This window comes from Misgurnus anguillicaudatus, chromosome 18 (genome assembly GCF_027580225.2).
Source record: "Misgurnus anguillicaudatus chromosome 18, ASM2758022v2, whole genome shotgun sequence".
NCBI classification, from domain to species: domain Eukaryota; kingdom Metazoa; phylum Chordata; class Actinopteri; order Cypriniformes; family Cobitidae; genus Misgurnus; species Misgurnus anguillicaudatus.
In genome coordinates, this window is record NC_073354.2 from 23,591,332 (window position 1) to 23,608,040 (window position 16,709).

General features: G+C 39.4%; 1 protein-coding gene across 1 annotated transcript in view; it reads right to left on the reverse strand.

The window, feature by feature from the left end:
• sash1a (SAM and SH3 domain containing 1a) overlaps positions 1 to 16,709 on the reverse strand; it is a 321,640-nt gene that overhangs the window by 26,462 nt on the left and 278,469 nt on the right. The window contains 7 exon segments of the mRNA XM_055186831.2: positions 4,553 to 4,654; positions 5,552 to 5,664; positions 5,775 to 5,834; positions 5,837 to 5,851; positions 6,939 to 6,976; positions 14,321 to 14,370; positions 14,585 to 14,635. Coding sequence (XP_055042806.2) covers positions 4,553 to 4,654; positions 5,552 to 5,664; positions 5,775 to 5,834; positions 5,837 to 5,851; positions 6,939 to 6,976; positions 14,321 to 14,370; positions 14,585 to 14,635 — 429 coding nt within the window.

Below are 16,709 nucleotides of genomic sequence, written 5' to 3' on the forward strand. Positions count from 1 at the left end.
TTTTGGGGTGTTTGCGTTTCGCCTCCCGCCTCTGCGGTGGGTTTGGTGGTGCACTGGAGCAATCCTTCCTGGAATGCGTTGAACTTTCGTTTGCAGGGACGTGGGGCTCGCCGAGTGGTCGGGGGTGTTCACTGGTGTGCTCACACGGAAATCGCTGCAAAAGACGCATTCCAACAGGTTTTATCGTAGTTTTTGCCAACTCCATTGACTTGTATTAGATGTGCTGTGAGGTACGGTATTACTCCGGTCCACAAGTTAACAACGAATGCTAAAACACCTGTTGGAAAGCATCTTTGCAGCGATTTTTGTGTGAGCATATCAGTGAACACCCCTGACCACTCAGTGAGTTTCACGTCTTTGTAAACGAAAGTTTAATGCATTTTAGAAAGGATTATTCCAGTGCACCTATAAACCCATTGTAGAGGTGGGAGGTGAAACACAAACACCCGAAAATTCTCGGGGCAGCCGCATATGTCGAAATTTCAGTCAAAACCATTTTATTTCACCATAAACAATCTGAAAACAGGGCTTTAAGTGTAAAATACCAAACTTGTCCTTTAAATGTGCCTAACAATGGCGGCCGGTGACTTCTTTATCAAGGATGCACGATGCGATGCTCGTCACAACATGCATTTAGTCCATCAGACGCTTCAAAGGGGTTTATGATTTAAAAAAAGGCTCATGTTTGCCAGATTACTTCATCTTATGTGTAATCAGAGTTTACTGTTAAAGGGACACTTCAGCCATTTGCATTAAGCTTTGTATAATTAGAACCCCAGGCATGTTTTTGAATGGTCGTGCATCATTTCCTCAGTTGCCGCTGAGACAGGAGAAATACAGATTTTAGTGTTGCACTTCCTTCTTTCAATGATGTAAAAATCATCATTTTGCATCATTGAAAGCAGGAAGTCTAATATCTTTGTTGAGTGGGTGAGACTATAAACACCCCTTTTCTCAGTCAAATAGGCACCAAATTCGAAATGTATGTTACATTTCGACTACAAATATGACCCACTTTTAATAAAGATTAATGTAGTGTTTTGCGAGTATTTTGTGAATGTGAGCGTCTCTTTTATCATGCGTGTGCAGCAGACACGTATTTTGACAAGATGCATGTTGCACATTGTTCACGACGCAACGAACACATTTTGAATTCGTGCCCCTCGGAAGAGAAGTCACCGGCTGCTGCTGGTGACTAAGTTGAAAGAGAAAAAAATCTTAAATGGTCTTTAACAGTACTTAAAGGGACCCTCCACTTTTTGAAAATATGCTCATTTTTCAGCACCCCTAGAGTTAAACCGTTTTGGAATCCATTCAGCTGATCTCCGGGTCTGGTGGTTGAATCTGATTAGACCATTAGCATCACGCTAAAAAATAACCAATAAGATTCAATATTTATTTTTATTTAAAACTTAACTCTTTTGTAGTTACATCATGTGCTAAGACCGACAGAAAATTAAAAGTTGTGATTTTCTAGGCAGATATGGCTAGAAACTATACTCTCATTCTGGCGTAATAAACAAGGACTTTGCTGCCGTAACATGGCTGCAGGAGGCGCAATGATATTACGCAGTGCATGAAAATAGTCCCCTGCTATTGAAAGTAACTAAGGGGACTATTTTCGGCAGTGCGTAATATCACTACGCCTGCTGCAGCCATGTTACAGCAGCAAAGTCCTTGATTATTACGCCAGAATTAGAGTATAGTTCCTAGCCATATCTGCATGGAAAATCGCAACTTTTAATTTTCCATCGGTCTTGGTACACAATGTACCTACAGAAGAGTCGAGTTTTAAATAGGAAAAATATCAAAACTCGGGTTATTTTTTGTGCGATGCTAATGGTCCAATCAGATTCAATGGATTGTGCTAAGCTATGCCAAAAGTGGTACCACCAGACCTGGAGACCAGCTGAATGGACTCCAAAACGGCAAAAATCAAAATGCTCAACTCTAGGGACGCTGGAAAATGAGTATATTTTCAAAAAAAGTGAAGTGTCCCTTTAAAGTACTAAATTCTTGTTTTATTTGATTTTGAGATTAAATATCACCCAAACATTTTCACCTAGGCTTGCATGTCTTTGGACTGTTGGAGGAAAACGTAACATCCAAAATAAACCCACGCTGACATAGGAAGCTCCATGCAAACTCCATACAGAAAGACTTCCTGGAACAACCGGGGCTCAAACCAGGGACTTTCTTGCTGTGAGGCAATTGTGCTACCCACTTAGCCCCTGTGCCACCCTCAACACCAAATAAATCTTTAATAGGATAAATTCTTTAGCATTGAGTTTAAAACTGGCACTCAATCTCCTTTGAGACACAAATCACACACAGATGCACTGAAAGTACCGTTAGGACGGGCCGAACATTGAGAAGGCTTTGCGGGGCAGAGTGAGTCATTCTGCAAGCACTGTGTGAGAGCTGTGGACATCTCAAAGCCAAGCAAAGCAGCGCACATCAAAAGCATCACAAAGACACAGTTTAGCTGTCTAACATTAGAACAGGGTGACAGCTGGTCAAAGTTTCCATAAGAACTGTATGTACATTTCTATGTACATATACCGGCAGCTTGTTCTGCCTAAAGAGCAAACCAAATCCACTGTTATCAATCTCTTCAAGCATTTCATCCATGAACACATTCACACACTCAGATAAAATGGAAACTAGAGCCAAAACGTTTGACATTAATGGATTTAAACAGTTTGCTGGTTTCAAGGAAAATGAAAAGATCATGGGACCAAATATCATTCTTTTAACTACACAAACATTATGACCTCATCACTAGGGGACTTTCAGTGTGCCAGTTACCAATACCAAGTAAAAATGATATCATCACTAAGTGAGGCAACAGCACCAGATGCTCAGCATTACTGTTGCATCGTCAACATCCTTGTCTCCACATGAGCAACCAATCAGCTTTCAGATCAATCACTGAATCCGTTTATTTTTTTTAACTATGGTTAATGATTCAGGTTTCAGTAAATTTTACCTCAAAGAAGCCTAGGTTATTTGCATAAGGCGATCTGATTGGCTGACGCACACGTTGCCTCATGAAAAGTTGAGAAATGTTCAACTTCTGCCACGAGCAACGGCGCGGCGGATCCACAATTCAGTTCAGCAATGCTTGATGTCACCCATTAATAGTAAATGGAAAGCGTTAACGCTTACGCCCCGTGTGAACGTACCGTTAGTGATGTCAAATGATTATTCGCGATTAATCATATGCAAAATACAAGTTTTTGTTTGCATAATATACATACATGTATTAATTTAAAATGTTTTTATATACCGTATTTTTCAGACTATGAGCCGCGTTTGAACTTGGCTGGTGCTGCGTCTTATAGTCAGATGCGCCTTGTAAGTCAGTATAAATAAATGTTGACATTTATGAGGCAAGAGACAACATTATCGTCTACAGCCGCGATAGTCCGCTATATGCTGCTCCTGTATTTATGTAATTTAATGGACTCAGTGATGCGGAATGACGAGTCTGCAAACTTTACGCTAGTTGGCTTGTTCGGTTAATTTAGACTATTCAACCTTACAGGTAAGTTCTGTATGCTATGGTTTATCGTTTAAATAACTGATACTATTACTTTAACGTACAGACATCTAGTCAGCCTGCTATTTGTCTGCTATTGTTGAGTTGAATAACTTGCATTTCCAGATTAAATGTCTGTTCTTTGGCTTGGATTTTGTAAAATAATTTTCGAAATAAACGCAACGTATAGTCCACTGCGACTGTACGTGACTTTTATTTTGTCTTAATGACGCATTTTTGACTGATGCAGCTTATACACCGGTGCAGCTTATATTTCGGAAAATACGGTATCCATTTTTTTATTTATATATACACACAGATGTAAATGTTTCTTTAATTTATACATAAATGTGTGTGTATTTGTATATACACACGACACACACATATATTATGCAAATGTAAACTTTTATTTTGTATGCGATTCATCGATAACAAATTATAGACAAATTCTAGTCGAAACCAGATTAAAGCTACTTGTTTTTAGTTGGTAACCTTACAGAGATCGACATGTTGATATCACATGACCAGTTCGATAAAATTTTATTTTCAATTTATTTCTGAAATGCTTTTCACTTCATGCATTATTTCAAAGTAACTTTACAAAAATGTCATAAGCAGTCAAATACTTCTTATTGCATTCCAGTACTACAACCAGTCAATGGCATCACCTTTGTGATTCCTAAAACTTATAATAAAAAACATGTATTTAATATAATTGTTACAGGTTGTTGAAGTCAAGCTTTTCTAATTTAAGAAAATATACTACCTACTTTAATTTATAGTTTTACCAGTGATGTGCAAAATTTCATTTCATTCCCTGCCTGCACGTTTACAGTACACACATTCAAACATCAGTTAGGGCAGTGAATTCAAACTTTCTGCTGGGTACACAAAGTTTAATACGACTCAATGGGTTTAGCGTACAAACAGTGCAAGGCATACACAAAACACACACAGTCAGTCACACTCGCGCTCACGTCTACAGTCTTTGTGGTCGGGTATAGTACTTACATTGCAGGCGGAGGAGAGGTTAACAGTGGGACTGGATCCATCAGTCCACTCTGATGTGTCTGTACTGCTGCTCAACTGTCTGTTCCTCTCATATTCCTTTAACTATGAAGAACAAGAAGTCAAAGACAGACGCCCCTCGCCCTTTCACCCACACACACACAGCCCTATCTGTCAGAGACACAGACACACACAGCTACCAACACTTAAGGTAAAGTGTGCAATTTTGAAAATGCATTCTTATACGCTATTGAAACGTGGAATGAAACGCCATCATCCAATGGTGTGTGTTTGAAGTGTGACTCTTTTTAAAACTGACCAATTGGAGACCTGTGGGTGTACCAATTTATAAACAGTCATTATAGCGATTCTGTTGGGAATTCCACACTTTACCTTTTCACAGATGCAGCTCAAACTCAACAGAGACATTCATACACATATGCACAGGCTTACAATCAAGCATTTAGGAGTTCAACTATCCACAAAGGCTTTGCATTGATTCAAAACTAGCCAATGAAGACTGCTCGTAACAGATAAATCAACTGCCGAGTGCCGACTCGGAAGAACAACTGGAGGTGGAGAAAATTTTAAGGCAGAAGAACAAAGTTCGTTAAAGGAATCAATGTTGGCCTTGTGGAGAGGGGGAAGACCAAATCATTAGGTTCATGATCAGATGATAATTCATTATCATGCTGTCAAAACTTAATCAAAAAGAGGGAGATAGAGAGTCCTACAGTCACCAAACAGTGAAACAGAACATAGTAGTTCCATCCGATAAATCCCAGATAACGCTACTTCGGAAAAAAATAGATACCAAAAGCCCTTCATCCCATTGAAACATCTACTGCAATGAAGAGTCAGTGCGCATGTATTTGTATGCATGTCAGTGTGTTTTGGAAGGAAGAAAGAAGGTGGGCAGTTGTCAGTCTGGGTGAGTACAGGTTAGTACACATGAATGGAAGTCAGGTTGTGGTGTTGTACAGAGACGAGGCAGATGTTTACCCGTGCCAACGCCTCTTCAACTGTGATCATCTTCTCTTTGACCATCATCATCAGCTGGATCCGTTCTTCATCACTCATGGTGATCTCACTGGCCAAATAGCCAACATCCTCTCCTGCAGGGTTGGAGGTCAAAGGTGACCGGTAAGAACAAGTGATACAAGCAAGTAAAACAGACAAGGGTGGAGTGATGAAGAGAGGAAACGGGAGTATTTGTTTATATTACCTTTTGATGTTTGCCTTGTGATTCCTTTCTGTGACTTTCGGAAGTTCTGCCAGAAGGATTCTTGTTGTTCCATTTCCCTGTATGAGAGAAGAGAAGGAAGCCATGAGTCCTTCTGAAACACTTAAATATAATACTTTGCGCAAAGAGCCCATGGATTTATCAGTCCCTCCAGAAAAACACGATTATGATTTAATGCATAGTCAGCCAAAGTCTGCATTTATTTTTTCAAATACACCGCACTTTCGCAGCATAAATTGCAGATTTCCGTGCGCAAAATGTGGGGCTTGCATGATTTCACAAACCCTGCATTTTCGTAGCAAAAAAATCACATTTCTTAGCAGAAAGTTGAAAAATGTTGCATTTACTTCACACAAGCGCCATGGGAACGTTATGAAGCGACGTGATTACGTGACGTGAACATCACTTAAAAGCTGCAAACTATTTTTGCCAGTTCCCGCAATTTCATCGCATAAAATTATATAAATATCCCACATATTTCATCGCATTTTTTAAGAAAACGTGCCGCAGGATCAAGGATTTTTGCCCGCAACAATCACAAAAAACTCCAGATTTTTCTGGAAGGACTGATTTATTTAACATTCATTATCTATCATGGTAAATAAATTAAATAAACAAATTAAAGCAACACTAAAGACTTATTGCTCTTTGCTCCCCCTACAGGTTAGAAGCGTAATTGTTCATTACCACTGTCGTAAATATTGTAGGTCTGCCGTAAAGCAAGTTTTTGTAGTTTTCACTCGAACTACAGGACCACTACCCGACGGTTGGAAACTTCTTTAGTGCGGTTTTGGCCGATAGAGGGCTGCACAGCGAATGTGAAAGTGCCATTCATCATGTTTTAAGTGGATGAACCACTGAAACTTTTTTGGAAACGTTACTTTATGGTAAAAAAAACCTCTTTGGTGTTGCTTTAATGTTTTGTATGCTTAAGTTTATGGTGATTAAATAATTTTTCAAAAAAAGTATTACAATATATGCATACACAATTTTGTGACATTTGCCATATGAGACAGCTTCTAGTGCTTATAGCGACACCTGGAACGTTCCAATTTAGTAAAACCAAAATAATTCCAATAACATTCCACAAAAACCACAAGATCATCATAATGATACTGAAAATGTTTTCTATAATGAAGCACAGACCTGATCCATCCTCAGAGCTGGACTTGTGGAGGGGAATTCTGAAAAAACAATTACAGAAAAATAAGTCATGTTTAATAACATCTTAACAACAGCACTGGACATTACAATTGTCAGACACTCCCTTATTAAACAGACAAGAAATCTCTCAAAAGTGATTTTGTGTGTGTTAAAGCTTAGGCATACGCCCCAACAAAACAAATATCATTATTAGACTGATCTAAGCTGTGATGTAACTCCATGCGCTGCACTTAAATGATTCTCATCACATAGCCCAGTAGAGGGCAGTGTGTCGCCATTTTCAGAGCAGCAATCAGGTTCCTGAGGTTCACAGGGCACAGATGAGACGCTCCTGAGGTGGGCCGAAATGAAAGAGAGAAGAGTGAGAGAGAGAAAGAAAAACTAGCAAGAAACACCGCAGGAGAGACAGTGCTTGTTTACATTTCCATTCTGCTCAATGGGGGCACTCTGTGTCCATGGAAAATACCGAAATATAGAGTAGCAGTGCTGCAAAACTGGGCAAAGCATTCGCATTCATCTTTGGAGTTAGCAGATAAACATAAAGTGCCTTAGAGTCTTATATATAAATGTATTTGGCCTGCTTAGATCCTATTCGTACACACTACAAGTCAAACAAATGCAATACCTTATGTGCTTTTTCTTTTTTTTACTTCATGTTTAAGAACCTAAAAGAATGCCATCCGCGATACTTTAATATGCTATAAAATAAAGGCCGAAGTTTGATTAATTTTTTACGCGAGGGTACGCTTACAGTGCACATGACGCAAATGTTCATCATGAGAAGAGTGAATGCGTACTCTACTTGCACCGCCAGATTTTTGAAACCCTACGTACATTGTATACGTAGGTGACATATGCGTCTACAGGAGAATGTACGATGTAGCCAATGAGATTCATTCTCCCTTCTTTCTCTCATTAAATCAAAACCATTATAATAAAACAAGGAAATGATAATGAAAGACATCGAAACATGTTTAAGGTCAGTCGAAAGATGTGGTGTTCACACAGGAAATTTTAGCCAAAGATTAAAACCAAGATCAAAGCACTTTTTTGACATGTTTTGACATGCATATACTAATTTATATGTACCCATAATTTGACAAACTATTGTGGTTTGGAAAAACATTCTTGGGTTATATTCCTATTGGTCATGTGACAAAGATCAGGTTGACTTATTCGAGTTGGTGTGACTACTGCTGTGTGTGAACGTGACAGTGTTTATTACAGGCCTCATGAGAGGAAACATCTGAACTGAACTGATGATCAACAGAATCCAGTGCCGAAAAGGGAGAAGAAAACATTCCCTTGGAAACATCTGGATGTTCTGCAGATGGGGACATATAAGCATGCAAGTCCACATGTTTTGGTTCTCATCTGGGTGGTGGATTTTCTCTCGTCCTTGGGTTGAGAAAACAATCCCAACCCGAGTCTGGACTAAAGTAAACGCCTGCACACAGAAACGTGCATGTTTAAGCACACAAAGTCATGCACCCATATGCCCTGGTCTGGTTCTCTCCACAGGAAGACGATGTCTTTCCCTGTGAGTTGTGTTTAAATCATTGCAAATGTCTGTTTTACATCTGTTTCCCATGTGTCCTAAATACATCCCAAATACATAGGAGATCCTTACTGCTGAATGCTTAACATACAAATGCACGCCCAAGAAAGCTGTGTGCAGTGTCAGGTCAGATGTTACATCTCATTACAAAGACATTACAAAGTAAAAACGTGCACAGATTCACACAAATACAGTCTGTAATTTCAGACTGTCCATTATGCTCATATCAGCCCAAATAAAGACGTCACTGCTAGTCCCTTCTGTATATCGGTGACATGGGTCTGACAAAAAGGCCTCTCTGAATTATCATATCATTATGCTGCCATGGAAACACAAACTTTCTCTGTTAACCTCTTGTTCACCCCATACAATGAACACTGAATCCAAACGGGGTCTCTCCTGCTAGTATACTGCCTGCGTCCCTTGTAAAGAAAGCTCTATTGAAAAGCAGCACAGTAAATTAGGCACCATTCAAGACGCTGCTATTGACAAAGTTATACAGCTCACAACTGTGTGACCAGCGTACAATAAAACTGTTACAGTCAGTTTCAGTCTTTTTTCAGGGTATCTTGTATTGTTATTATGGCTGGGCGACATAATGAATATGCACGTTTTGTATTTACGAAGATTTCTCTGCCAATTAAATCCAGCAATACTGAATCAACAGCAAAAAAAGTTAGTGTCCATTTAATTTTCATTACAAAAAGACCAAATATTGCTCAGAGTAGGGGTGGCATGGTTCACAAAGCCCACGGTTCGGTTGGTATCACGGTTTTAGGGCCACGGTTTTCCGTTCTGTATGGTTGTTGTTTTTTCTTTTAATCGTTAAAGGATTAGTCCATTTTCTTAAAAAAATCCAGATCATTTACCCACCACCATGTCACTCAATATGTTGATGTCTTTCTTTGTTCAGCCGAGAAGAAACTGTGTTTTCTGAGGAAAACATTTCAGGATTTTTCTCATTTTAATGGGCTTTAATAGACCCCAACACTTAACAGTTTTAATGCAGTTCAAAATTGCAGCCTCAAAGGACTCTACACGCTCCCAAATGAGGCACAAGGGTCTTATCTAGTGAAACAATTGTCATTTTTGACAAGAAAAAAAAAATGCACTTTTAAACCACAACTTTTAGTCTATCTCCTGTCCTATGACGTGCCAACGTGACCTCACGTAATTGCGCAATGCCATGGAAAGGTATCGTGTTAAATATATGAAACACACATTGGCGGACCATTGTAAACAATAAACTGACACAAAGACATTAATTAGTATCATTCGACATACAACAACGTCGGAACGGTCCTCTTTCTCCACACTTGTTAACACTGGGGCGTAGTTTCTCATACGTCCTCCGTGACCTCTTGACTTTATGACGTATTGTGTGAGGTCGCGCTTGCGCGTTACAGGACCGGAGATAGATGAGAAGTTGTGGTTTAAAGGTGCATATTTTTTTATTTTTCTTGTCAAAAATGACAATCGTTTCGCTAGATAATACCCTTATGCCTCATTTAGGATCGTTTAGAGTCCTTAGAAACAGCAATTTTAAACTGCATTAAAACTGTTACGTGTTTGGGTCCATTAAAGTCCAATAAAATTTGAAAAATCCTGAAATGTTTTCTTAAAAAAACTATTTCTTCTCGACTGAAGAAAGAAAGAAATCAACTTGCTTGACATAGTGGTTAGTAAATATCTGGATTTTTTTCAAGAAAATGGACTAATCCTTTAACACTCTAGAAATTTCTTCAGCATATGATATATAGCTTAATTTTCCACAATTTAGGATACAGTATTAACAAAATTGTTATATCATGCACAAACTGAATTTGACTGGACTTTAAGCACATTATTGGGACTATCTCTGAGGAAAGCTAGGTGAGATTTTGATACAGCAAGAGAGAAGACATTGATGACATGCTTTTCATTTACTTAGCAAAACAAGGAGAATGTGTATTGCTATCTCTCTGCGCCTTTTTAGTACACAAGGATTGAACTTGAAGCACACTGAAGAATTAACTTGCATTTATCAAATTGCCAAATTCAGTGTAGCTAGTGTCGACGCACAAAAATTACGATAACGTGGAGTTGGTGGTAGTGCGCGCTGAGTGCGTGAGAACCCGTTTCGCTTGGCGGTGTGCACGTCAAATTTTATAACTTTGCGCACGGCTCCGCAACCTAAGATGCACAAGTTCCAGGGAAATTTAGCCGAGCTTGACATCTCATCACGCCGGCACCCAGTCTGTGCATCGAGTATAAACACCTCTCCAAACGGAGGCTCACGCTGTACAGCCAGACGAAAGTATACAAGGCTTCAGGTAACATACAGGCACAATGCTACATTGCGCATATGTTAAAGCATGCGACACACACGCTTCAAACCGAGACAAGCGAACCGAACGGTTCGGATGTTTTTCATGTACCGTGCCACCCCTAGCTCAGTCCTTATCAGTGTTAGTCTAGCACATGCAAAACATATACCGGCATGCTGCATTCCTATACTAAGTAACTGTCATGCCTACTATCTCTGACACTGGAATCCCTGGAATGCTGAAACATGATTCGGAAAATATAATCCTCAGTGGAATATCTATACTTTCTCCACAGACCCTGAGAAAAATATAGCTTATTTAGTCTGTTTGATTGAGAATTATCAGGATGGCCTTCCAATGAGTCACATTATTCATTTTGTTGCACCAAGATTTCATCACTACAGATTTAGGATGGATCATCACATTGTTCCCATTAATGATGTGTCACTAAAACACTGTATATTCAATCAATACACTTTTGGAAAAGGGAGTGGGCTGACTTCCTTTTTACTCATGGTCAAACTGCTGATGAAGAGGAACTCTTGTATCCCAGGGTGCACCTGGTGTCCTGCATTTGGGAGATTTACATCCTTACACCTGGCTTCAGAATACATATACTCTCAAACATTAGCACACATATACAAAGATCGCTAAGGAAATGGAGGTCATGGTAAATGGAGCTTAAGGGATTTCCTTAAAGCCACACACACTCCAACACTTTCCTACCACCTTATTAAAATGTGGCAAGCATTTCATTAAATATACACTGTTAAAAGCCACTTAGGGGCATTCATCTTGGCTGACGTATGTTAAAAGGAAAACCCTTTCAACATGAAAGTTTCTATACACACCGAACACATATCCCTCTCTGCTATTTTTCTCTGTCATTGGCTTCTCTGCAGCCTTCTGGAGGTCAGGGCTTCTTCCTTTTAATCACGCAGATAGGAAGTCAGGGTAAGCTGGCAGCGACTCTTTTGTCTGGTGTGGCACTGAGCTGATAATGCCTCACTGAGTGAACAACACTATCTTTTTTCTTCGGTTTTGAAATCATACAAGGCTAATTGTGATTTTAATTCTAATCTGATTAATTGTTTAACCATTAGAAATGATTATACCCATTTAACCTCCTAACCTATATTCACGTTCTTATTCCATCACTCTTTATTTAAATGCCTTGTGGGTGAAGATAAAAACGAGTCGGGCTCATATCACCCACATAAGCATCACATCTCAACATGCTAGAGCATGTGCTAGGCCGCTTCTTGACACAAATCAGATCAGATCTTTCAAACAAGCATGTCAAGGTTTCTTTCAGCAAAGCAAAATCATCCCAAAATATTTATTACTGTTAATGTTGAGTGAACGAGCCAAGACCACGACAAGAAGAGGCCAGATAGAGAGAAAAACCCCACAAACCCAGTCACGTGCATGCAGATCGCTGTCCCTGTAGACCACATAGGCATGTAAACGATCAAATGTGTGTCAGCTCCATATGTTTTACATTCAACGTTGCGTGGTTCTCCTCTCCTGAGAGCGTGGATAACAACACTGATAGTAAATCTCTGTGACAAGTGGACCGCTCATCCCAACAGGAACAGACCATCAGCACATGCAGGACACACGCAGTCACAACCCCGCTTGCCACACTGACATCATTCATTTCCTATCTGCATTATGTATGACAGAAATTCAACTCTGTCCAACCGTGAGGAATGAATGACTAAATAACAAACAAAAAAGGAAATTACTCTTATTTAAGACTATAATAGCTGTTGGTGCACATCACCTTTTTTGACAGACATTTTGAATATACTTAACAACATACAATGAATAAAAGCCAAAGGTAATCTCTCATGGTGGTTTGCATGTGACGCCATCTCCCGAATGTTTAAAATAGCTTTTAAAAATGTATCCAGTGTAATAATTATTATGCAGAGGATAAAAATGTAAAAAGAAATTGGTGCTCATTTTATACCATACACTGTGCTATACACTAGTACACTGCTAACATTCACTGACTAATACAAATTGTCCTTTATGCAATACTAAGGGCACAGTTGATGTCATGTGTACTATGTTTAACTCGACTAAATGATAATGTGAAATAGTGTTAGTCAGACTGAACTTTGTGTGGTATAAACTGACTGAATCCCGTTTAAGTCAGACAGAAATGCTTTCTTCTTCCTCTTTGTAATCTGTGAGTTTCATCTTAAACATCTAAGAACAATAGATGGAAGGAAGGAAGCCTGGAAGCACCAAGATGTGAAAAAGCAAAACAGAGAAACGCACACACACGGTAAAAGATGGGGGATAGAGAGCAGTGCTGAAGCATTTATGTGATCGTATATCTGAAAGGGGCAGCAGTCCTATGCAAGTCAAAAAGCTAAGAGACTGGCTAACTAAGAGTTATTAAGCTTACATTAAAATTTGTATGCCTTAAAAGGCACACCACTTTTTTTTGAAAATAGGCTCATTTTCCAGCTCCCCTAGAGTTAAACATTTGAATTTTATCATTTTGGAATCCATTCAGCTGATCTCCGTGTCTGGAGCTACCACTTTTAGCATAATTCATTGAATCTGATTAGACCATTAGCATCGCGCTAAAAAATAACCAAAGAGTTTGGATATTTTTCCTATTTAAAACTTCTGTAGTGACATCGTGTACTAAGACCGAAGAAAATTAAAAGATGCAATTTTCTAGGCCGATACGGCTAGGAACTATACTCTCATTCTGGTGTATTAATCAAGGACTTTGCTGCCGTGACATGGCTGCAAGAGGCGCAATGATATGACGCAGTGCCCTAAAATAGTCCCCTGCTATTGAAAGTTACTAAGGGGACTATTTTCGGGCACTGCGTAATATCATTGCGCCTGCATGCAGCCATGTTACATCAGCAAAGTCCTTGATTATTACGCAAGAATGAGAGTATAGTTCCTAGCCATATCTGCCTAGAAAATCGCAACTTTGGATTTTCTGTTGGTCTTGGTGCGCGATGTAACTACAGAAGAGTCACGTTTTAAATAGGAAAAATATCAAAACTCTTTGGTTATTTTTTAGCGCGATGCTAAATGGTCTAATCAGATTCAATGGATTGTGCTAAGCTATGCTAAAAGTGGTACAGCCAGAGCCGGAGATCGGTTAAATGGATTCCAAAACTGTAAATATTTAACTCTAGGGGAGCTGGAAAATGAGAATATTTTAAAAAAAAAGTCCCTTTAAGCAGATGCTTCTGTCCTATGTGTCTTACAGTGCATTTAAGGTATACATTGTATGTGTGTCACCACTTACAGTCACCATTTTGATTATGTCAAGTTATGTTTTGTGCTACTCATAAGATGTGAAATTGTAAATTGGTGCAGTCTTTGGCACAGTAATCTTAATTTGCAACAATATTTGATGTCTATAATTTTACATTGACAGACCACTTGCGATCAGATGACAAGAGATGGATCTCATTGTCAAGTATAAACAAAATACAACATGTTAAAGTGACTCTTACTTTCTTTCTGTCTCTGGTGTGGACACCTCACTGCTAAAGCCAAATGATTCCTATAAACAAAAACAATATTGCAGTTATTTACACATGTTGGATACACAAATCAATGTAATCTGGGCATGCAAGTGGTTGATTTATTACTAAGGGGGTGAGAATGAAGGTGTATTCTGTTGCAATAGTGAGTTACGGTTGTGTGTGCTTTGTGGGCTGAATGCAAGTTTGTGAAGGTCTGAAAGCAGATATGCACTGCATTGTGGGTCAACTGACCTGGATGTCTGAACGGATCTGTGAAGAGCCGGGGCTGGTGTCTGCTTTTTCCTGGAACACAAAAAAATGAGTGTTAGGAACAAGGACACACACATATACACTCACACAGGCAATAATAATGGGCCACACACCCATATGCCGTGAGCATGTCTTGTCATTAGTAAAGCCACACCCTTTACCCCCTTCTCCCAAATCACGTGAAGACACCCGAGTGAACCAGCAAGTTCACTTCCACTGCGTAAGAGAGCAAACGGTGTGCTTCAAAATAAACACCATGTGGAATGAGCCAAACCTACTGGAAATACAGTACGAATGAGTATGACTGCAAACGTGAAAGCCAAGGCTGTCAATCAGCACCTTTCCATATGAAAAACATAATGGAAACATGATGCCTGTGATATAATGATATATAATGATAGTGTGTGAAAAGAGTCTGATACGCTTGGAACATACTGATATGCATCTTAATCAGGTCTGTTGAAGTCTTTATGTCGAAATAAATTCTGAAAGCAACTGGTCAAATATGTTGTCTAGACCATACATACTATATATTTAAAGCAGCAAACTGCAGGTTTGTGGTTAAAATGACCAAAATCAGTACATAAAAATCTTCTTACCGTGCCCAGATTCACAACAGTAATCTTAAAATTATGATTTATAATCTACGCTGTTTGGTACGATTTTGTGGGAATGTCCCAACATTGACTTTAACGTGAAAATATGTAGTAGCCTGCAATTTTAAGTTTCAAACACAGATCATGATAAAGAGGAAAATAATACAGATTGCAGCTTTAAAATATAAAATGCCAACCATTTTTGAATCACCAAATAATTTAGACAGATAAATTTAACCGTATGGGCCAGATTTACTAAAAACGGCAAATTAGTGCGAGATCGCAATTTGAAAAAGGCGCCAATGCTAAAAGGTGGACCAACGCTTTCTACCAAGAATAGCGCAAATTAGCATAGGGTTTAAGACGCACTTAATAATGGCCCAAATACCAATAAATTGATGAGCGAAACCTTAGTAAATCACATTGAGTGAATCATTTAAATAATTTTCTCCCATAGATTTTGTGTCTGAAAGGGAAACTCCTCCAAATGCATATGCACATTTCCTGTATCGATCAGTGGTAGAGCATTGCGTTAGCAGGGCAAAAGGTTATGGGTTCGATCCAGTGGCGGCTGGTGACTTCTTTTTTTGAAGCTCACGATGCGAAGTTCGCCACAACATGTTTGTAGCTTGTGATGTGTGTGGTTCGTCATTTCAAAATATGTGTTCTGCGCTTTGAGAGACTGTGTGTGCATCACGTATCATGCCAGAATAAGTGCCTGCTGCCTTGAACTTAAAAGGAGACGCTCGCGTGTGCCAGATATTCGCACAATCTCATGCGTAATCAGACTTTACTGTTAAGTGAGTGTCTTGCGTGCGTCTCTTTTATCATAAACGGTTTTGACGCGTCTCCAGCAGGCACTTATTTTGACAAAACACGTGATGCACACAGGATCTCTCCACACCCATGACACATATTTTGGAAAAGGGAACCACACACGTGACAATCCGAACATTTATTATGAATAAGCGCATCCTCGGAAGTGCAGTCACGAGCCGCCACTGGTTCGATCCCAGGTAGTGTTGTGCGATATGCCCCTTATTTTTAGATCGTCCAATCGCCAGCCTGTGAGATCTCCGATACACGGAGTATTGGGGGCGGAACAATAGTTTACTCATTTATTTATTCATTCATTTTTCTACTCATTTGTTGAGTCACTTGATTGATGGACAAAAAGAAGCAAGGGCAACACTGAGTGCGTTTACATGCACAGTCTTACGCATATTATGCTTAATAAACTGATAACACGTGGGGTCATGTAAACGCGTAAAACGCGATTTCTTTTATCAGGAAAAGCCAATAAACGGCGTAAGCAAAAAACGATCGGCACAGGTAGTTTTTTGATCGTTACCCTGATTCCGCGTGGCATGTAAACACCTTAACCGGCTTTCTCATGGTTTTGTCCATGGGCGCATGTTATGACGTAAGCGCAAAGGAACGCATAAAAGTCTCCGCTCGACTAAAGCAGTTGGCAGAGAAACTGCTAAAATAGAAGCTCATGTTATATTTAC